General features: G+C 35.9%; 1 protein-coding gene across 1 annotated transcript; it reads right to left on the reverse strand.

Moving 5' to 3' along the window:
- Positions 1-7,577: 7,577 nt before the first annotated feature.
- Positions 7,578-23,747, reverse strand: SCRG1 (stimulator of chondrogenesis 1). Its single transcript, XM_051965250.1, has 5 exons — positions 23,409-23,747; positions 17,081-17,171; positions 16,536-16,589; positions 11,713-11,962; positions 7,578-7,922 (listed from the first exon to the last, which is right to left on the reverse strand). The coding sequence occupies exons 4-5, from the start codon at positions 11,946-11,948 to the stop codon at positions 7,868-7,870; spliced, it is 291 nt and encodes a 96-aa protein (XP_051821210.1). The 5' UTR covers positions 11,949-11,962; positions 16,536-16,589; positions 17,081-17,171; positions 23,409-23,747; the 3' UTR covers positions 7,578-7,867.
- Between the last annotated feature and the right edge of the window lie 547 nt (positions 23,748-24,294).

A 24,294-nucleotide genomic window follows, 5' to 3' on the forward strand; every position in this document is an offset into this window, starting at 1 on the left:
TCTTTAGAAAATATTTCATTGATAATTTTGTAACCCCCCCCCCCCTTTTAATATATCATTATCACTATCTTCTTCTGCCCAAATTTTTTTTTCCTTCCCCTAATAACAAAAGTCCCTCTTTGTAACAATTCAGTATGTAATGTATAGATATTCTGTAACTGACTGCTCTGCTAATTATTTACATGGCTGATGGCGGCATCTTTGATTCCAGATGTGGATCCAGATCTGGGAGTGCTTTCAAAAGGCCTTAGTTGATCTTAGTTTTGTTTGTTTGTTTGTTTGTTTTTTCTTAGTGAAGACAACTAAGAGACTGATCTAAATTTGACTCCATTGTTGACAGCATGACAGTAAGGAGCAATGACATAAAAGATGGGCCTTTGACTCTTTCCTCTTTGAGGCCAAAATGTAGTCCTATGAAGAAAGAGAGAGAGAGAGAGAGAGAGAGAGAGAGAGAGAGAGAGAGAGAGAGAGAGAGAGAGAGAGAGAGAGATTAAACAACTGAGTGAATGCTGTTCTAGCTCTGAGAGAATACTCCCTACAATGTACTTATATTGGTCATTTTTTAGTTATGTCTAGCTCTTCATGACCCCATTTGGGGTTTTCTTAGCAAAGATACTGGAATGGTTTGCTATTTCCTTTTCCAGTTCATTTTGCAGAGAAGGAAACTGAAGCAAACAGAGTTAAGAAACTTGCCCAAGGGTCAGACAGCTAGAAAATATCTGAGTCTAGATCTGAACTCATGAAAATGAATATTTCTGATTCCAGGCATGGCACTCTATTCTCTATGCTACCTACCTGCAATACTATAATAAAGCAAAAATAAATAAAATAATCATCACATTGGACATATCTAAAATTTTATGTCTATACCTTTAGACTATTATCCTTATGTCAAAATGTGGGAAGTCTAATTCATGATCAGCCTTCTGGAGTTGTGGTTGGTCATTGCAGTGATCAGAGTTCTTAATTCTTTCAAAGTTGTTTTCTTCAAATATTGCATTTATTACACAAACTGTTTTTCTGATTTTGCCTACATCTTTTTTATTTCAAAACTTTTATATAGTGATTGTTTTCCTTGGAATTGAAAAGCTTTTTTGTTTTTGTTTGAGATACAAATTTTCGTCTATCTCAACATCTGAAGATCAGAGGGATACATTTTCCAAATAAAGAAAAATGCTTTACTCACTGAACTCACAGATTGCCTCAGGTATTAGAATAAATAAAGGATAACATAAGTAATAGAATATAGATGGGACTATTAGATCTACCATTGTATTCATGTGCTTAAATAGTAATTATTTTGTTATTGAATGAGTTATTTCACTTCTATTGAATGACTTTAAAAAGGGCTAAATATTTTTTCTAATGAAACTCAATTGTTATATAGTTTTAAAAGTTTTAAAAGTTGTAAATAGATATAAATTAAAAATGATAAGCACATACATCACATAAGCATTTTTGTATACAAGTATGTGTTTTATCTTTCTGGCTTCAAGGTTGTCTATAAGCCATACTGATTTTCATATGTGGACATATGTAGGTGTGTGTGTTTTTGTACCTATGCAACCATGCATCAGATGATTTATGCTTGCTAATTGCCAAATGATATTTTTATACCTTCCCAGAAGCCATTGCCTGTCTGTCCAGTGGAATTAAAATCTACAATACCACTTTCCCCAATGAATCTTTCCTATTCATATTTATTTACAACCTTGAAACTAAGAAAACTGGTACATACTGATACATATTGACAGCAATATGTATGACAGCATGACTAGTGCTCTAGGAAACTTTCATAAATTATAGAGGAGGTGCTAACTTACATTGGTAAGTTTCTTTAGCAGATTCCTTTGTCAATGAAAATCATAGATCTGGTATCGATCTCTATATTAAACTTAATGTGATAGCAAAAACAAAAACAACAAACCAAATTGTCCTCTGTCTATATTCTCTTCTAAACTTTCTTCTCTCTTAAATGATTCATTCACATTATTTGTTTTCCTTCCTTCCTTCCTTCCTTCTTTCCTTTCTGCCTTCCTTCCTTCCTTCCTTCCTTCCTTCCTTCCTTCCTTCCTTCCTTCCTTCCTTCCTTCCTTCTTTCTTTCCTTTCTTCCTTTCTTCCTTCCTTTCTTCCTTCCTTCCTTCCTTCCTTCCTTCCTTCCTTCCTTCCTTCCTTCTTTCTTTCTTTCCTTCCTTCCTTCCTTCCTTCTTTCTTTCCTTCCTTCCTCCCTTCCTTCCTTCTTTCCTTTTTTCCCATTCTTTCCTCCCTTTCTTTCTTTTTCTTTTTCCTTCTCTTCCTTCCTTCCTTTCTTCCTCCTCCTTTCTTTTTTTCTTCTTTTCTTTCTCCCTCCTTCCTTTTTTCTTTCCTTCATTTTCCCCTCCTCTTTCTCTTTCTCTTTCTTTCCCTCTCTTCCTTTCTTTCTCTTCCCTCCCTCCCTCCCTCTCTCCCTTTTTTCCTCCTTCCTTCCCATCATTAGCACTATTCACAAACTCTTCTCCATCCCACCTCCAAATACAATCATCTGTATTTTGCAAGAAATAATAATAGTTAACCAAAAGAAATTCATACATTGGCCATATCTGGAAATATGTGTCTAATTCCCATCTGAATCTATCACTCTGTACCACAAAATAGAGAAGCATGCTTCATCATCAGTATCTGAAATTGCTCATTTTATTCTATTTTAATTCTCAGAAGTTATAAACTATAATACCTAAGAATTGGCCCTGCATTATTCTTAAGTAAAGGCCTGATATTAGAATCCATAATATGATTTCTGGGTCAGTGATGTGATATCTGATTAAAGCCTTTGCTATAAGTAATTTTTTTAAATTATTAAACTGATCTTACTTTTTCTCATTTGAAGCTTTTTTCCTTTTATGAATTTTTCTCACCTCCCCAGCTATATATTGATAGGCTTTCGGATTTAAAAGATAGTAAATACTTTCTTTCAAGACATTTCTTTATTAATAATCATGCAGTTTGGGTGTCTTGCACTTATGCTGACTAAAAAATGATGTTTACCAAGTAGAGAATCAAAATGCATAGCATTTTAGTTCAAGTAATATTTGTTTAGTAGAATAAGATATTCAAATATCCACCTTCTCTTTGATCAACATTAAATAGCATTAATGTCAATATTTATATAACTCAGTCTAGTTGTTAGATGTTCTTTGTGTTTGTGTACTAACACGCCCTAGTACCTTATAAGAGTGAACTGAGGAACAAGAGAGTTGGTCTAAAAGCTTGAACAACATCATCTCCAAAGATTTTTAAAACACAAAGATAAGGCATAGGTTACCATAAATGAGTATAGACACAGAAAAAACTAACTCTGGAGAAAACCCTAGAAAGAAAACTCCCCAAAAAGGTAACAACTGTGGGAGAGGGAAAAAAAACCGGATCTGGTTCCTGGATTAAATTTTTTTAATTGCCACAAAGTGGTACCATCTTTAAATAGCACCAACCTGCTTGAGAGCCCCAAACACTAGCTACCAACAAAATAGGTATCTCTGGGCAATGAAAATAGGTACTCTTTGCAAGGTGTACGTTGTGGGAGCTTTATATCTGGCTTAGAATTTAATCATAGCTTTCTAATTATTACAAGTAGCCAATTAGCAATAGCTATATTTTTCCTTTTTGAAGTGCCTTACAAAAGTTGAAGCATTTACGAGCACAACATTTATGGTAGATGGTTTTTCTAATATGATTGAATAATTGAGTTTTTTGCTAACTTACTACCACTATCTCTCATCCAAAATTTTGTGAAACTTGAATTATTTATATTATGCAATATATATGTGTGTGTGTGTGTGTATATATACTATTTGTTTGCCTTCCATCCTTTAATTTTTAATAGAGCCTTAATAATGAATTGTATTCAGAGTGCTTGCAACTGGAGAATTGGTGCCAGTTTATAATCTGACCAGTGGAAAAATGACCATCTTAGATGGGATTTGAACAAGGGAAGCCTGGAATTTCCCTCTACTCCTCAAATAATCAAATAAGCTTATATCAAGTAACTAGACACCCTAGTATAAGGACAATATTTACAAATGTAATATTGTCTGTCACATAAATTATTATCACACACAATATTATGTCACATACAAATCTAATTTTAAAATCGCTAGATACAGATCATATCAAGTATATATTTAAGAATTAACCATAGTTTTAAAAATTACTATAAGTAACATAATCAAAAGATGTGGGGGGGGGGTTTCTTACCCTTAGAAAAATTACAGTGTTCAAGATTATGGCATTTTTGTGGAATTCAAATAATTCAATCACTCAATTGTATTATAAAAGTATTAAAATGATTTAAATTAAATTGAATGAATGCTTTGCAATTTTGCCAGCCACTACCAATCATCTACAATTTTGGGAGGAAGGGGGAGAGTCTAAATATGAGCTATTTGTGACCACAGAATATTTTTTAAAAAAGAATCAAGCCAAAGACTATCAGTTGAATGATATTCAGAGAAATTTTATGAAGAAAGAATCATTAATCAAAAAATATTATTACTTGTTTTCAATGTCAGTGGACTATATGTGAGGTGTCCATAGTGAAAAATTAGCAAATGGATATGCATTGGATGAATTTGGTGGTCCTACAATATTATTTTCATTGTATAGAACATTTTTTTGTGGGTGGCAGAGGATAACTGTGATTCTATTATTCATGGAGTTCTAAAAGAACCTATTAAAATTTCATCTGAAATCATCTTTAATGGAAAGGCATGTAGTTGCATGTCTATAATTATAGGATGGCAAATTTGCAAAGTCTTTAATTTTTCCTCTACTTATTTGTTTATCATTTTGGTAAAATGCTGCCAACTCTGTAATGGTTCTATAACTTTTAAACCATGGAATATTTTTTAAAAAAGAATCAAGACAAAGATTATTGATTGAATGATATTCAGAGAAATTGTATGAAGAAAGAATCATTAATCAAAAAAAATATTATTATTTATTTTCAATGTGTTCAGTGGACTATATGTAAGTGAGGTCTCCCATAGTGAATATGCATAAAAAAATAAAATTTTATACCTTACTTAAGTGCTTACCATCTGAAATGGATTTATTTTTATGACTAATAGAGGGTAGCTTAGTTGATTTTTTAATGTAACCAGAAGTTGTCATAAAGCTTGAATGCTAATTTGTAGCATCAAGGCATTGTTTATTCACTATGGTTAAACAAAGTATTTGCTTTTTAGGAATAAGTGTACCAGTATATTGAAAGAGCACATGTAAACATTCAAAAGTTATATAAAACGAGGTTTTTAAACATTTTTAACTTACATGTAATATTGTTCAAAAAAGCTTTTATTTGGAAATGACAAAGAATGTTTTTCCTTCTATAATGTGCTATTGAAGTTAGAAACTGAATTTCATGTTACAAAGTAATCTACAAATCAAGCTGAACAAGTCTTGAACAGTTCTTTTTTTTTTAGTAACTTGGTAGTATCTTTGCAAAATACTAGCATTCTTATTTTCCCAGTTGTGGTGATTCTTGTTCTTCTTTATAATAATAATATAGGATAGATGGTTCTCTCTGGAAGAAAGAGCAGGTTTCTCAGGGAAGGTTTTCTTGGAGGCAGCAATTACCCCAAATGCAGGCAGCTAGTAAAAATACAAATGTTTATTTTTCCCCTTCCAAAGTAGCCTGGTTAATTGAGGCCTCTCTCTCTGCTTGGTTCCAAGAGCTCCCTCCGAATGTCTCCAGATCCAAAGGTTTTGTCCTTCAGCCTCTGCTTCTGCTTTCTTTAGCCTCCAGAGCCAGCACCAAGTTGAATCTATCTTGCCTCTGAGAGAGCCTTCTCAATCTTCACTGAACTCTCGACTCGTAGCTTCTTCCTCTGAAAACTCTTCTTCCGGGGAAAAATCGGAACAGAAGTGAATGCAAGGGATAATGTTGTAAAAAATTACCCTGGCATGAGTTCTATCAATAAAAAATTATTAAAAAAAAAATGAAAACTCTTCTTCCGCCACCAGCCAGCCAAGTGGAAAATATTTGAATGAATCACTCTTCACTGGCTTATATATGACTCTTCTGAGAGAATGGGATTATGGATTTTCTCCCATAGTGCTCTCTGGCCCTAAGAGCTTCAAGGGAGGTGTGAATTCAGATATCTCATACTAAACCCTGACATTTCCCAAATGAACTCCAATGAATAAAGGTACAAACACAAGCATTGTATCAATTAGTTCTACTTAGTACCTTGTTTCAGGTTCTGGCCCAAAATATCTTCTTGTAAGATCAGATCAATAATCTATCAACTCTAATGAGTTAGTAGTTTGTAAAGATTCCAACACCCAGTACCTTTTGTTTTTCTTATTAGATTTTGGTCACACAATAATCGAGTTATTAGAAAGATCATTCTTTCCACACATATTCTCTGATACTAATATATATATGATATTCATGAACAGACAGAATAGATCTCTGAAACGTTCTCCTTCAGAAGTATGGAGCATGGAAGAAAGACAGGATTACTTATTCTGTGTCTACCTAAGCTCAAAAAAAAAAAAAAAGAATTATTTCAGAATCAAAAAGGCAATAGACAGGAGGTCAAATCATCAGTCTGGCATTGTATAACAAAACAACTACTAGGGGCTTAATATTTTTTCCACTTTTAAATTTTGGTCAATAGAAATATACTAAAATTATTATTATTTTTATTATTCCTATTTATTAACAATAACAACCAACATTTATTGTACTTTAAGGTTTGCAAATCACTTTAAATTTATTATCTGTGTGATCTTAACAACAATCTTGTAAAGTAGATCAGGAAACTGAGATAGAGGTTAAGTGACTTGCCCAGAGTCATTTAGCTGGTATATGAGATTGTATTTGAACTTAGATTGTCCTGATTCCAACTTCAGCATTTTGATTCCTTGTGCTACTCATTAATTGAATTTTGCAGAATGTATTGAATGCAGAACACCTCAAGGGTGGTTTAAGTTAGCATACTTCGTGAAAGTTGAACTGATATTTTATCATATACATTTAGTGACCCACTTCCCTTGAATCCATGTGATCAACAGGTAACTGAAGATCCTTGTATCAGTGGCATTTTATATATTTTATTTGCAGGATGAAATGACATAGGAAGTTATTTCTAATCCTTTTGTTAAGTTTACTTTAGATTAATGAGCAAATCAGTAAAGGAAATAAATAGTTGTGTGAAGTTATATAAAGTGGCAGGTGTGTATATTAAAAGAGTATATTTTCAAGGAGGCCTTGAAAATGCCTTTTTTGTGTAAATACTGTAAGTGTCAAATTAGAAATGAGTGTGTTCTCAGCTAAATCTTTAATCAGAGGTTATAGATGTTAGTAAGGTGTGGAAAATGTTCTGGCTATACTGAATGGTTACAAAATTTACTAGTCCATTGACTTAACAAAAAGTGTGTGTGTGTGTGTGTATGTGTGTGTGTGTGGAAGATAAATATATTTGGAAATAACTGTGAAGTATAAACAAACTTGCCACTATCCTGGCCAACTTTTTGCCCTGGACAACTAGGATTTACCTTTTGCCTTAAGGTATTATTAAATAGAAGCAAACTCTCATAATGATTAAAGGTTTTATTATGATGATAATTGTACAAATTTGTTGGGGGAATGCTCTAGAATACATATGACACTTCAAGGTTTTGCAAAGCATTTGATCTCATTTGATCCTTATATAACATCTTTAGGAGGTAGGTTCTAGTATCTCCATTTTACAGATAAGCATCTTAGGCTCCAAAAGATTAAGCAGTTTCTTCAAGATCACAGTTAGTAAGAGCTGGAGGCAGAATTTGAACCTGGATAAGCTGCGATTCATATCTTGCATTCTATAGATAATATCATGAAGATTCTCACTGGTTGTTGCAAGGGATCACAAAAGAGATTTTTGGCCCAAAGAAGATGTCTCTGAAAGAAATTAAACCCATTCATTAAATAAGTGCATCCTGGATTTCTAATGTAACCATTCTTCTATGCAGATAAAATACATGGTCATAAAACATATTGGATTTTCTTTGGAAAAACAGAATAATTAATCTTTGTTTCTTTTTATAGACTCAATCCCATTGTCCATGAACAAAATATGCATTGAGTTCTGGAATACAGAAAAAAAAGAAAGATGTTTAATTATAATAAAAAAAGATTAGTGGACATGTGTAAATTTTATTTTTGTTTATAAGTATAATAAAATGTTAACTTTGTGCTTCCTTCCTTCCAAAAGCCCTCTCACTTTATGCCACAGATTTCCTTTTCCAGAAGTTACAAATATCTCTTAGGGATCATTTCTTACACATAAGTCAAATATGAAAGTTAGGACTTTTAGTCAGTTAATAAGTCACTTGTTTTGGGGCAAGGCAATTGTTAACCTCACAGTGGCAACTCCTTAAGACAAGGGTTCTTAATTTGTTTTTGTTGGTAAGCTTCAGGTGGTCTGATTAAGCCTATAAACTTCTCAGAGCAATATTTTTAATGTATAAAATAAAATATATAAGGTTACAAAGGAAAACAGTTATTTTGAAATATGTCTTAAAAAAAATCACAGGCTCCAGGTTAAGAATCCTTGTTCTGTGACAAATTAGAGAGAAGGTGTTTGATTTGCTTTGGAAGAGGAAGATCCTCATTTAAAGCTTCCTACACTGACAAAAATCACAGGTTAACCACAAATGATCAAGGTGATAGAACAGATAGAATAGATCTATCCATTCTTTCTAATTAGGAATGAATCACCTCTTTCTTCCAGAGAGAGATCGAGGGAGGGAGGAAAGAAGGGAGGAAGGGAGGAAGGGAGAAAGGGAGGAAGGGAGAAAGGAAAGAAGGGAAGGAGAAGGAAGGGAGGAAGGAAGGAAGGAAGGAAATATTTGGTTTAATCTGGATTCTAATCTCATCTGAAATGCAAAAATGAAGAATTTTCAGAGTACAATTTTAGGTTAGAAATCACAATTAGGACTGTCTAAGATTGAAACGAATTGCTTTGGTAAAAAGTTTGTGGTGAGGTTCCCATGGGATAATATTGTAAATGACATAGCATATAGTAGGTGCTTAATAAATGTTTGTTTTCTCCCTCCTTCTTCCTCCCTCCCTTACTAGACATCTTTTAAAATTATTTTAAAAATAATATTTTATTTTCCTCCAATTATATATAAAAACCACTTTTAACATTCTTTTTTTTTAAGGTTTGATTTCCAAATGCTATCCTTCTCTCCTTCCTCCCCTCCCTTTGACATGATAAACAATGTGACAGGTTATACAAGCCTTACTAGACATCTTGAAGAGGAGGCTGAACACTTGTTCAATTTTGCAAAGGGAGTTACTTTTTTAGATACAAATTGGACTAGATGATTTCCTGAGTGACAGTTACCTTATTTCATAATTTCCTTGCAAAGATTAACATAAAGATATGAGAGGAAGTATAATACAATGAAGAAAGAAATTGCTTTGGACTTGGAGGATGTGAGTTTAAATTCTACCTCTGCCACTACCGGTGTGACCTTGTACAAGTGAATTTATCTTCCCAGGTAATTTGATGATGCAGTGGAGTCAGAAAGTTGTTATTGTGGAGTCACATTTGACTTTTCATGACTTTATTGGCTGTTTTCTTGGCAGGATAATGGAGTGGTTTGCTATTTCCTTCTCCACCTCATTTAACAGATGAAGAAACTGAAGTAAACCAGATTAAGTGACTTTCCTAGGGTCACACATCTAATAATTGTCTGAAATCAGATTTGAAGATGAATCTTTCTGATTCCTAGCATTCTATCCACTACCTAGAATGCTACCTAGGTAGCATTCTACCTAGTTGCCCAAGAGTCAAGGAGACCTGAGTTCAAATCTAGCTTTCGATACTTGCCAGCTATGTACTCATACTGGGTAACTCTTTTAACCTCTGTTTACCTGAGTATCCTTATCTGTAAAATGGGGATAATAATAGCGCATTGTTTACTAAGTTGTTGTGAGGAATAAATGAGATAATATATGTAGATTCTTAATAAAAGTGTTTCCTTCCTTCTATGTCACAGTTTCCTTTTCTATAACATAGGGGCTTAGACTAGATGGTCTATGGTTATATCTTGAGATTGATGAACCTGTGATCTGAAAGCACTTTGGCAAGTTAATTGAACCACAAAGATACAAGGTATCCAAAATTGGATAGCTCAACAATTACCAGAAGATTATTTGAGGACTAGAGGAAAATGCATAACTGACTCACCTACTTCTGTTAGCTTTCAGGACTCCATGCTGTACAGTCTATCTCCATGTCAGTTACGGAATTTTCAAGTGGCTTGTTTGGCTCAGTTGTGATAATTTTAGACATAAAACTGGCAACTCTTTCCTAGACATGAGATTCTTTCTCTTCATTTTTACTTTTCTACCTCATTGATTAAATATTTTCATTCATAATTAAAAAAGAAAGCCTATTACTCTTAATTAATTCTATGATTGCAATCTGAAGTAAGTCCTTCCTGGAAAAAAAGGACCACTCTGTTAGAATCCTTACAAGGTGTTAAGTCCCTAGAATTGGTAGAAACAATGCTTATGTTTACACCTTTGAGAATTCACACATTAGCTCACACATTAGTTCACGAGTTTGGGACATTTCAGGATTCAGTATGAGATTCACAAGTTTACACCTCCCACAATCCCACTCTCAGAGGAGGAGTCAACCTTTGGGTTCACACCTTTAAGAGATCATATATAAGAGGCTCTTTGAGCTTCAGTCAAGAGACTTGAAGAGATTGAGAAGTGAGAAGTCAGTGGAGGAGATTGAGAAGCTAGAGACTGCAGTCGGGTAGAACTGGGGATTTGGAAGAGGAGAGGCTGAAGCTGGCAGAAGCAGAGGCAAGGGACTAGCAACAAGAGCTCTAGGAACCAAAGAAAGCTAACTGGTCTATTTTGAAGGAGACAATAAAGGATTTAAACTTTTAACACCTGGCTGCATTTGAGGTGATTACTGATTTGAACTGAAACTAAGGCTGCCTCCAGAACCTCCCCGAGAAACCTGCTCCCAGAGAACCATCCTATTTTAGAAAAGAAGAGAACACCACACCACTCTTCCTGGTAGGTTGAGTATCACTCAGTCCCCATACTCAACTGATATTAAAATTCTGTTTAGGAATTAAAATTAAGATTCAGATAGGTCTGAGTATTCATTTACCTTTTAAGCTCTGCAAAAAAAAATCAATTTCTTTTGTTAAAACACTTGGATTCACACATAAAACTGATGAAAACCCTTCTTCATCAGAGCTTCTCTAATAAATATGATTATATAACTTCTTCATATCAACTTACTTTCAGCCTAATCACTTAGTGGACATTACAGGATTGTAGTTTTACTATTGGAAGGGACTTATTACTTAAGAATCTATCTAGTTCAAATTTGTCATTTAAAGATGAGAAAATGTGACCCAGGAAAGTTAAGTGACTTTTTAGGTCAAAAGGTAGTAATTATTAAGTAGGTTAAAACTTCAGAGGCAGATTTTTCTCACTGGAGTCCAAATTCTTCACTTTACAAATGAGGTCTGGGCATATTAGGTGAGTTGCCCAGCATCAAGAAGGCAGCAAGAGAGTTAGGATTGATTTCTGTTCTGAGTTCCAAATCCAGGGTTCTTTCTACTACATTACGGGACTTAAAAGGAGGTGCTCTCTACATTCTCATGTAAGTTCATTGTGTTATTGAGGCATTGAAAGAAAATGTCCTTACTTTGGGCAGCACAACAATTCACTGAAGTTGCAATAACAGATCATCTCGCACCCTTTTCCATCCCAAAAGTGGTCCTGGAGATGTCCATCAATCTGTTTAAGGTCTGCCACTCCTTCAGGAATATTGTGACAGTTGCGATCTTTTAAAATCTTCCTGTAGCATGAGAGACGGCTGGTGGACATGGCATGTGCCCCTAACAACAAATTCAGCAAAACCAGCAGTGCTGTTGTTTTCATTTTGCCTTTCAGTTCTAGAGGAAAGGAGAATAACAAAAATGTCTCTTTAGGCACATTTCACATTAGAGTCTATCTTATTCTATTGTATTGATCAGGACATAGGATGGGTCTCCCAAAATAGAGCACCACACCTCTAACCTAAGTGCGTGCTCTCTCTCTCTCTCTCCATATATCCATATCTATATCTATATCTATATCTATCTATCTATCTATCTATCTATCTATCTATCTATCTATCTATATCTTTCTGTTTATACAAATCAGCCGCTCCCATTAATGACACGTTTTAGATCTCAAACATAACCACACAGTCAGCAAAAACAATCACAGATACAGGAAATGCATAAATGATAAATCATAGATCACAGTCTATGTTGAGTTTGGTTGATGTGCTCTCATCAATACACTCCATATCTGGGGGTTCAGGTTGGGGTGGGATGGGAAAATCTATCAGGAAAGAGTACTGGGGAGTAGTTGTACTCCCGTGCTTGAGATGAATCTCAACTCTGGACTGTTAAGACTTGGTATCATAGTCCCAATTGGGAATGCTTGCACCCACATCTAACTGCTTCACTGCTAAAAAGTGGCTCAGGATGCTTACAATTTTACAGCTGGGTAACTTTCTACTTTTGAATCAGGAGGGACTTTACAAGCTCTTCAAACTAAAAAACATCTTTAAAATAATTTTGGAAGTGTGTTTAGTTCCCTTTAAGCCAGAGAACTACCTAGCTAGGGTAGGCTGATTCTGAGAACTACAGCCCAGACCAACCCAATCACCTACTTTATCTGGACACTGTGTTAGCCAATCAAATTATAGCAAACGGAGCTCAGAGCAAGACAGTTCAAGCTGACTCCGAACAAATCAAATAGCTTATTCCGCTTTTCGCTCACCAGGATTCTGCAACTTCCAATGAAATCTCAGTATTTCTTCCTATGTAGCAGGGCAAAACTTCTTTCCCCGTTTTGCTTTTCCCTCTCAACCAGAGGAGGACAGCAGAGAGCAAGAAGCATGCCTCAGAAGCTTCATCTCTCTTAAAATCAATACTTGGTTCAATACCGCTGAGATTCTCTTCAAATGTCGCTGATTATGTAGGAGAAGACTTCTATTGACTGACTGCTCCTGCCCATCATCTTTTCAAACATCTTAGACAAAGCTGCTTTCTTTTTCTTTTTTTTTAACCCTCTTTCACCAGCTTATTCTTCCAACAAGTTCTTCAATCTCTTGAGTGGCTAGGTAGCCAGTAACGGGAAAGGCGGCCAGGAATGAAGTCAGGAAGAACTGAGTTCAAATTTGGCCTCAGATACTTACTATCTGGGTGACCCTAAGCAAGACACTCTACCTCTGTCTGCCTCAGTTTAATCAGCTGTAAAATGGAGATGATACTAGCACCTAATTCTTAGGGTTATTGTAAGAAATAACTGATGATATTAGCATAGTGCCTGGCACAGAGTAGGTGCTATATAAATAAACATATTCTGTCCTCTTTTGGAAATATGTTTTTGTGTTCATATTTTCCCAGTTTTAATAAAAGTTCTTTCTCTGCTTCCTTTAAACCACCACATTATTCACCTGCCTCAGTCTCAGCCTCTTATCTCCTACCTTTAAAAGATTTAAACCAGACCTTCCTGATATTCTTTTCTCATTTCTCACTTAAAAGGTAATAACTCATCCAATATCTCTCATGACAGAAAAAGTCCTTTAAAATCATAGATCAATCTTCAAATTGTTATGATTTCTCTCTTAAAGTTTGATCATCTTAAAACAGTTATATGCAAATGAGATTAGGTACATATCCTGTCCTCTGTCTCATTTTATGTCCTTGGAAATTTTTTTTTTGGTACTCATATTTTCCCAATTTTACTGAATAAAAAGTCTTTGTTTGCTCCCTTTAAACTGCCACATTATTCACATGCGATAATTTATCATCTTACATCTTTTACAAAAAGACTTGTTTTCATATTTAGTTCATTGTCTGTCCTAAACCACCTGATTCCATCTGAAAACTTTTTTGAACACATTTTAACAGTTTTTTAAAAATCAAAGTTCTTTTCTTTCTCACCTTCCCACCATCAAAATATTCATTTGTGAAAGGGACAATACCAGTTGACATCATTTTACTTTATGCACCAGTACTTTTTCTAGCCTTTTCAGCACTAAATAATTCAATATAAAAAGAGCAAGTAACACCTTAAAGTGCAATAGCTTATACTACTCTCTTAAATTCAGAAAATTGAAGAATGTGCTGTCTAGTTTCTCTGTTACAGTAGCACAGCATTTCTAGAATAAACGATGTTTCCAATTAGTCTAAGTGACTTTCTCTGTGATAATTTATCGGACAAGGTATTTATCAAACACCCACAAAGTCTCTTTGAATTTCTTCTTTAATTGTGAGGAAACTGAAGCTTTTAACCTAGGACAGAGGCAGAAGTTGAACTCCCAGTCATTAATTTCTTCAGCTGTTGCTGGCTATTATCTCTTTTCATTATAATGATCAAAAGGAAAATGATATCAAATAAGCCTCTCGGTCTCACTGGGTGTTTTGGAAAATGACTTACTTTTTTATCTGAAATTCCCTGCACTTGGGTGCAACTCAGATGACTTTTTTTTAAGTAGAGAAATGAGATTAACAAGTTATCTTAGTAAAAATACCTCCCTTAGTATATTTGAAATAAAAAATATTTTCTCTTATTGTAACAGGGCTTTGCCCAGAACAATGATCTGCTTCTGACAGAAGATACTTTGCATTCCTCTACCAAGAGAAGTCTTTTCCATTGGTTGCATTAAGCAAAATGGGCTCTCTTTAAAAGTATCAACTTGGAAGAATATCTTTCTCTTTTTGTCTGTGTCCAGGGGATTAAAGGTACTCTTTACCCATAGCTGGGAAGCCATGAATTGAGTTGGGTGAGGGAAGACTATCTTCACCACCTCCCCCCAGTAGACCTGTAGACCTGTAGACACAAGAATCAGGGTTGGTCTTGTTCTATTTGTCCTTTTGAGTTTTAGTTGAAGATGGTAGAGTCCTCCTGAGTCATGGTTTAATCCTCAATGACCATGGAGGCAGAATTGCCAGCCCAGTGGGATAGTACCAAGAAGAAAGGGGGCTTAAAACTTGAGTTCCTAGATAGGTTTGGAAGTTGGAATTTGATAGGACTGAATTATTCTCTGAACTTAATCCCTATCCTCATCTCAGAAACCAAGGCAATGGGGGGGGGGTGTGGATGAGGAAGAAGCATAATTTTACCCTCATGTGTATGAAAGAGGATATTTGTGTATTTCTTTCTGTACCTTTGAATCAAATATTCATTTTAAAAGTTACTCAGGCTATTAAGTGACCAAAAGAACCTAGGGGGCAAGGGAACCTTTAAACTAGGAGAATACCATTAGTAGGGGCTTGAGACAATAGCAGAGACTAGAGACCTGTAAACACTCTTAAGGTTACAGCAGGATCTGGGAGGAGGGGTGGAAATGTAGCAAACCTGGCCTTCAAGTAGCAAGAGAGAGTGTAGTCACTGTTATATTATCATAAAAGCATATGGACTAGTGGGGAGGAGACCTACATTCTGGTCTCAAATCTATCATAAATACTGTGTAACATTCAGAAAGTTCCTTAACTTATCTGGGCATTGGCTCCATATCTGTAAAATAAGGCAGCTGGGCTGGTAGATTTCTAAGATCCCAGAAGGGAATGGGAGAGACAGGAGCACCTCCTATCTTTCAGAAGAAGAAAGGGAGTTTTAAACTTTTTTCAGCCAGGTCCAAGAGGTTTTTCCAAAGTTCTACTCAGGGTGAAAATCTGGTACCGGCCACATAGACCCCTGTCCCTTTTAAGCCACTCAACTTGGTGGGACAATGCTTATTCATCTTCATTTTGACCTTTCCCCTCACTCTGCAGGCAATATATATACCCTCCTTCCACCACTCAACCTTTCCACTTTTTCCTATAAGAACTATAATCAGTTCAACACTGCCTTAGGTTCAGGAGGATAGTTAGATAGATAGATAAAGAAATGAGTGAATAATAGGTGGATAAAACATTTATTAAGCACTTGTATGCCAGGTACTAGGTTAGGAAGCAACAAATAAGCCGGTGCCTAACTTCAAGCGACTGACTTTCTAATTGAGGAAGAAGACACATTAGGGAGAACTAGAAAGTAGAGGTGAAGAAGGATGGTCTGGAAATACCGGAAATGGTGTGGAAAGGTAGATCTGATAAAAGCTCCCCTACAGAGATATGCAATAAAAGAGGGCAGAATTCAAGTTTCCTTAGTAGGAGAGATCGAGATGGTGACTGAAGGCAAGTGGGGTAGGATGGAAATGACCTAAAAAGAGCTTGTCAGTAGATGGTCCGATTGTTTTATTCACTATTCCTGTGACTTCCCCAGAGTACAATCCCTTCTCTGGCCATCCCCCTCTTCCCTGTGTGCCTCTCCCATCAGTATACAAGTTTTTACAGGGTAGGAACTATCTCCAGGGTTTTGCACGTATATAGTAAATGATTAATAAATTGTTTTTATTCATTTCATTCATTCTGTTTTTATTTATTTTACTCTGATGACCCCCAAATGTCCCAAAATATAAGATCTTACTTTAGTATCAATTTTTCTCCGAGTTTATGCAATTCACTGAGTTTTTTTTTTAACCTGGAAGAAAAAACAAAAGTAGAAGAAAAAGAATAAACAAAACATATTCTGAATTAAAGTATTTTTTTCAAGGCTTGATAGAAAACATATATAAAGATCAAAATGCTTTATTCATTATCCTTAACAACGGTATCAATGGCATACAACAGTCTATCTAAAAAGGATATGACAGTTCAAATAATTAAGAAAAAATGCTGACGACTTGAAAGATGGCCTAGTGTGACATAACTGGATTCAGAATCAGAAAAAGCCAGGTTCAAGTCACTCCATCCTGGTTGTGTTCCTGTGGGAGAGTCACTTAAAGTCTCAGTACCTCCCCAACTTTAAGTAGCAAAGCAAGAGGTGATCTGCATCTGTGTAGTGAATAGCCCCCATGGGTGTTCCCTTTTCCTATAAAATCATAGAGAATTGGATACCCCAAAAGTTGGGCTTCTGCTTGGAAATCTATAAATTCCCAAAGAAAGTCAATGAGGTGGAAGAAAAGTACCTACCTGTCTGGTGGTCAGGAAGTTGAGTTATAGGTGCTGTTCTTTATCTCCTAATCTTTTGACTCAGGAGAATGCTCTGTCTTCACCTTCTTTCCTTGTTAGTAAAACAAATAACAAATATTGAAGGAGATGGCAGGGCATTGTAGAATGACTTAGTTCTTTTTTTAATTAAAAAAATTTTTTTAAAAATTATAACTTTGTATTGATAGAACCCATGCCTGGGTAATTTTTTACAACATTATCCCTTGCATTCACTTCTGTTCTGATTTTTTCCCTCCCTCCCTCCCCCCCTCCCCCAGATGGCAAGCAGTCCTATACATGTTAAATATGGAATGACTTAGTTCTTTAGTCTTTGTGGTATAATGGAAAGAAATTCCGTCTGAAGTCAGAAGTCATAGATTCAAATCTTATCTCTTTAATAACGATAAGCGTGATTTTGCGTAAGTGACAACCTCCCTGAACCTCAGTTTTTCCATCTAGAGAATTAAGGGTTTTAGACTAAAAGGAATCTGAGGACCCTCTAAGATCTAGACTGATGGTCCCATGATTTATTTCACATTCATTTTGGATTTAAATGAAACCTTTTTCTCTTCACCCACACCTTGCAAGAACAGAAAATAGTCGAGTAGAATCAACTAATGTGGTGACTATGTCTGACAATGTACACAGCCTCTACAATCTTCCCTTTAGGATTTTTTTAGTTACAGGACTGTAATTGTGTGTTCTTCTTCAATCTGTTATGTCCTATGTACTTCTAAATAGCTAGATGACTCAGTGGAGAGAGCAGTAGGGTCAGGAATCCTGAGTTCAAATCTAACCTCAGATACTTACAAGCTGTATAAATCAGGGAAAGTCATTCACCTCTGTTTGCCTCAGTTTATTTATCTGTAAAATGGAAATAATAATAGCACTTGCCAGAACAGAGTTGTGAAGACCAAATAAAGTAATAATTATGAAGTGTACAGCATAGTGCTTGGAACTAATTAGATGTTATCTATATAAATGTTAATTACTCCCTTCTATATTTCTCTGAATTTCTTGTTTTTATTATTTCTTACTACATTCTAATATACCATTTTATTTTTACACCATAATTTGTTTAGTCATTTCTCAATAAAAAGTCACTGATTTTTGTTTCCAGTTCTATGCTATCATAAAAGAACAAATTGTATATTAAAAATTACCCCAAAAGGGTGGATATTATATCTTAATAATTTTATTTTTTGAGTTATTCTTTTTAAAAATTACTTCTAGATTTAGGGCCTGTTACATATCTACCAAAGGAGCATGAAGTAAAAAGTATAAAGTATATAGTACTTTTGCATTTCCTGAGCTCTGTACTTGAAGTCAGGAGAAAACTTTGATCTCTGACAATTTCACCTCTAACACTGACCTTAGCTAGTCAAGTTAAGTTAACCCCTGCTACCTTAGTTTCTTCAACTGTAAAATAGGGATAACTGATGGAACCTATATCTCAGAGTTGTAGTGAGGATCAAATGAGATGATATGTGTAAAGTATCTAGCTAAATAAATATTTATTTCCTCCCCTTGCCTTCCCCATTTCTTGGGAGGAATATCATATATTTGTATTCAGGAGACCTGTGTTCAAATTCTGCCTCTTGTAATAGCTTTTTCAGCGACTATGAGAAAGGCAGCTCTTAGCCTCAATTATCTCTTCTGGAAAACAGCTAATGATACACCATAGACCTCACAGGTTTTTGTTTGTTTGTTTGTTTTGAGAGGAAAACATGAATTTTAATGTAAATTATTATTTGGTAGTGGTATTTTTCTTCAATGAATTTTTTTTAAAGTATGGTTCTTAGTCCCTTCTCTTGTTAAGTGCCCTTCCCTAGAAAAATAGCAGCTAGGTGTTACAATGTCTAGAGCCCCAGACCTGGAATCATGAAGACTTGAATTCAAATCTTGCCTCAAAAACTTACTAGCTGTGTGAACATGGGCAAGTCACTTAAACTCTATCTGCCTCAGTTTCCTCATCCATAAAATGGGGATAATAATAGTACTTGCCTCCCAGGGTTGTCATGAGGCTCAAATAAAATCCACATGTAAAGTGCTATATAAAATGCTATCTATTTTTTAAAATTTTATTTAATAATTACTTTATATTGACAGAATCCATGCCAGGGTAACTTTTTTACAACATTATCCCTTGCACTCGTTTCTGTTCTGATTTTTCCCCTCCCTCCCTCCACCCCCTCCTCTAGATGGCAAGCAGTTTTATATATGTTAGATATGTTGCAGTATATCCTAGATACAATATATGTATGCAGAACTGAACAGTTCTCTTGTTGCACAGGGAGAATTGGATTCAGAAGGTAAAAATAACCCGGGAAGAAAAACAAAAATGCGGATAGTTCACATTTGTTTCCCAGTGTTCTTTCTTTGGGTGTAGCTGCTTCTGTCCGTCATAAAATGCTATCTATTAATATGACCCTCAGAATTGAACACACACTCTTAATTAACACTGATCAGTCCCAAAGTTCTGTATCCATCTAATTATGCTTTCATTCACCTTATATTTCTCCATCTTGTGCTTGAAGAAATTGTGACTTCCCCCAAATTCCAAAATGTCACTATTGAAATGTATCTCACAGACAAGTAGCCCCACCTGTCCTTGACCAAGAACCCCTTTTCCAATAAGATCATCCAGCCTTTAGGCGCAGTTTTTCAATAAGAGAGACAGCTCAAACCATTTTTGCACAGTTCCAGTTGCTCAGAGATTTTTTCTGATATTGAGCCTTATTTTGTTGCTTTCCATTTTCTTCTGGTTACTCTTAATTATTCTCTGTGGGAACAAATCTAACCTTTCTTCCATGTCTTCAAATATCTCTAATATTCTTTCAAATTTCTGAAAACAAGTATTATGTTCACATCTCCTCATCCCCAAGTCGTCTCTTCTTCAGCCCAATGGTCCTTAGTGCCTTCAATTATTCCTTATAGTTTATGAACTCAAGGTCTGGTTATTCTACTTTGAACATATTAGATGCTCAGCGATTCTCAAAGTGTGGTCTGGTGATCCCTAAGAAGATTTTCAAGGGAGTCCATGAGGCTAAAATTCTTTTCAGAATGATAGGTAAATATCAGTAAAAATAACCCACTTAAACAAAATTTCTGAGAGACAGGGGTCTTCAATAATTTTTAAGAGTACAAAAGGGTCATGAAACTGAAGTTTGAGAACCACTGATCTAATTTACCCGTGTCCTTAGGGATGTCATCAGGTGCTTCACTAAGATCCACGTATATCAACAACATAGGAAAGCTTTCATTGACTGAGTTTTTCTTAAACTGATTGACATTCCACTAATTATTCAATCTACTAATAACTTTCTAGATTAGATCCCTGCCTCTAGTCTCAGTGTCAAAATTTTTTCCATTTTTTCTAAGGACCATTTTTATTTTGTAATTCCTTTCTTATTATTCCCATCTTCTGTGTTCCCTCACCTTCAGGAATGTGTCACTACACTGACAATAACTCAGGTTTACTTGCCCAAGGTCACACAGCTAGTAGAATTATCAAAGCCAGGATAAACCCAGTTCTTTTGATCAGCACTCTTTCCACTGTGTGAATTCAAATTTTCTTAGTCACTTGTGAGCTATGTAACTCTGGGCAAGTCATTTAACCTTTGTAAAATGGGGATAATAATAGCACCTACCTCTTATAGGCTCAGATGACAGAATATTTATAAAATGCTTTACAAACTTTGAAGCTCTTTTAAGCACAAGCTATTTTCTAAATGCAGCTATTATATGGTGCTTTAAAATTCCTCTCTTTTTTTCTCACATAGCTAAGTCTTTTCTCTCCAATTAGCAATAATGAGGGCAGAGGGAGATCATACAGATTGCTGTTTTTACATTTCCCCGGCAGTACCCAGGAATATTCACTACTGTAGATATTAAGAATCTCCTCTTCAAGAAACCTAATGAATTGAGCAGTATGCACAGATACCATGAAAATACTTTTGCTGAGCACGTCTAGGCCAGAGAATAAAGCAGTCTGCCAAAGATTCAGCCAGGCCCAGAGGTGGAAAGTTCCAAGTTTGGCAAACACTCTCTAAGGATTTTTTTCCCTTTTTTTCTAACACTTTATAAATTACAGTTTGAAACTGAATTATCCTCTTCCTCCATTACTAATTACAGATAAATTACTTTGACTGCTGTTCAACCAGTGGGAGAATGTTTGCAGAATGAAATTCTTGTGACCTATCAGTTGGTTTCCTTGTTAAAAGGCATTGAGCTTGATGCACTGGCACCCTCTCCCTCTCCCCCCTTCTCCCCCTTCTCACAACATCCAGGAAGGCCATTCATTTTCCAGGACTAAGAGATTCAAAAATTTTCAGATTGATTTGGAAGAAACTGCACTAATTTACTTAGACTTTTGGGTGCCAAATACATTTACTTTAAATTTTCCTACTGATTGTATCTGAGTTACAAAAACACCCAAGCCTAAAAATCCAAAAACATTGAGGAAGGACCATTAATTGTCTTCTTTTTTTTTTATTAGAGCTTTTTATTTTCAAAACATTAATCTTTGCAAAACCTCATTAAATGTCTTCTAAGGGATGCTGGTGTGGCTTTTTTTTATATTATCGAGGAAAATTCAGTACAGGGAAAGGCTTGCTTTTGAGCCAGGAATCTTTGCCAAGACCTTAGGGACAGAGAATTTCCATTTTGGGTTCTGTCAAGATCCTTGGCACTACCTAAATTTTGGAATGGTTGGGTCTAGAGGGAGATTTAAAAAGAAGATTCCTTTACTCCCTTCCCCCAACAATGGCCCAAACTAACAGGGCCAAGCAGCTTGAGGGCTTTCTGCCATTGAGGCTGCCATCTCCTGGGACAGGCAGCTGATGTCATTCCTGGGCACTAGCACGTAGGGCATGGAAATGAGGAAGAGTTGATGAGTTAAACAGAAATGACTACTTGGATTTGTTTCCATTCATATCCTATAACAGGAAAAGGGAGAGCAAAGAGTAGTGAGAAAATAGAAAAGATCATCCCAGAGAATTATGCTAATTTTAAGAAACCAAAGTCACAGGGCTATCTTGGCTTGTTTTCCTTTCTATTTCTTTATTATCTTCAAAGAAATTTGTCCTGGGATGACCGGTTTTTTCAGCCCTTTTATAATTACTTACATCACAGGTTCAAATCATGGCAACAATCTTTCAATGGGAACAATTCTTTTCAAATATGCTGAAAACAGACCATAGCAACTCACCCATAATGGAGAACTTGATTAGAAGTACAATTTGAAGCCAAAATGCTTTTTTTTTCAGCCTGGTGGAAAAGGTGGAAGTTATCTTCCTTTAGGACTCAGCAAGCTTAGGAGTAAGCAAGGTAGTAGAGCAGGAAGAATGCTGGGTTCAAATCATGACTGATATTTGCTAGCAGTATGACCTTGCTTTCTGAGCCTCAGTTTTATTATTTTTAGCTATCTTCTCTTTAAGAGAAACAATACTTTTACCACAACATCAAATTGTTTTAAGGGGTTGAAACAGACAAAAATGATATATTTATCTTAAATTTGCTAATTGCTTTCCTATCTACATCTTGTCCTTATAGAAGAAGAGAGAGTTTTTGGTGCTCTTATGTCTTATACTATAAGAGCCTTAAATGAAAGATTTTGTAAACCTAAAAGATAAACTCCTTTTTATGCTGAGGGTATAATCTTGGCACTATGATTCCTGGTTAGGACACTTAGGATGATGTTAATGCATCTTACATTATATATACACTTTATATTATTATATAATGCATACTCTATGTTATATGGCAAAACCAAGCTTCTTTTTTAGGAATTAGAGGTTGGTTGGTTGGTTTGTTAAAGAAAACCTCTCATTTGAGTAAGGCTAAAACTTTCAGAATAAGACTAAAGCATGACTTATGAATTCTAGGAAAATATCTAAACACTGATTTTTTAAAAAAAAAAGGCATCTCTCATCCTCCACAGCCAAGCTACTGTCCCAAGGTCAGACTGGTATCTCACTGTGGAAAACCCACTCATTCACTAGGATCCAGATCTCCTCAAAAAGTTAGGAGCTAGATGTCAGATTTCTTCCTTTTTTGTTCTCTCAGGAAAAAAAAAAGATTTTCCCAGCTCACTGAGAGGGATGCTGTTCTCTCCCTCTGCTTTACTCCTTATGCTTCCCCATTTATCTCGAGAATTCATCTTTCTCAGTTCATCCCCAGGCTCCCCAGGAGTTTCTTTCACATCCAGTTTAGCATAGATTTCTTTCTGTCCTGACCTTGAGCAGCAGATAGTTGGAGGAGAACAAATGAGATGAGAAAAACAAAAGCCAAGCAAATCCCACAAACCTACCTTTCTTCGCCTTCTCTCCTTTTCAATCTTCTTGGCAGAGAAGTCTTATTAAATGCCCAAGCTCTGAGTTTGAGCAGGAGGAGAAGAGAAGAGGGGCTGGAAGGAGTTCTTTACAAATGACCTTTTGTCTGCTCTGTCTTTTTGCCCACGATTGACAGAGTCTCTCCTCTAGCCAGGAGCTGGAGGGGAGGCAGGAGAGGGGGCGGGAGGCGGAGATGAGGCTGCAAGAACCCAGTCCTTCAGACACTTCCAAACCCGCCGAAAAAGCACTGAACAACTCCTTTACACAGGGAAACAAATGGACTATACACGAGCTAGAGAGAGGCATACTCATTGCAAAGGCAAACATAAGACCTGTGGAAATAAAAAAGAACACGGACATTTTTCCTTTAAATGAAGACTGTGATTAGATTGTCTCTGTCTCTCTCTCTGTCTTTGTCTCTGACTCTGTCTCTCTGTCTCTATATCTGTCTCTGTGTGTCTCTTTCACTGTCTCTCTATCTCTCTCTGTCTGTCTCCCTCCCTCCTTCCCTCACCCCTTTGTCTCTTTCTCTCTGTTTTTTTCTTTCTGTCTATATCTCTGTCTCTGTCTCTCTCGCTTCCCTCCCCCTGTCTTACTCGCTGTCTGGCTCTGTCTCTCTCTGTGTCTCTGTGTAAAGAGGAGAGAGCTAAAAGATAAGAGGTAAGAAAAAGATAATTTAGGAAAACTGGAAAGCTCTCTTTTCCTCCTCAATGGGGCCTCTGATTCCCCCCCACACCTCCCTCCCACTTCACACTAAGCTTCCTCAGCCAACCAGCCATCTCATTTCTCATTATAACATTTTGTGAGGCGACAAGTCCTGACTCCTTCCTGATTTACCCCCCAAAGAGTCATCCCTGGGCAAGA

Source organism: Antechinus flavipes, chromosome 6 (assembly GCF_016432865.1).
Source record: "Antechinus flavipes isolate AdamAnt ecotype Samford, QLD, Australia chromosome 6, AdamAnt_v2, whole genome shotgun sequence".
Lineage (NCBI taxonomy): Eukaryota > Metazoa > Chordata > Mammalia > Dasyuromorphia > Dasyuridae > Antechinus > Antechinus flavipes.

Bases quoted from the DNA above. Each gene is read 5' to 3' on its own strand.
- SCRG1 (XM_051965250.1), bottom strand. From the start codon at position 11,948: ATGAAAACAACAGCACTGCTGGTTTTGCTGAATTTGTTGTTAGGGGCA. The intron at 7,923-11,712 runs GTAAGGACATTT...AATTTCTTTCAG, and splicing joins GAATTGTTGTGCTGCCCAAA to AGACATCTTCTTTGGGCCAA.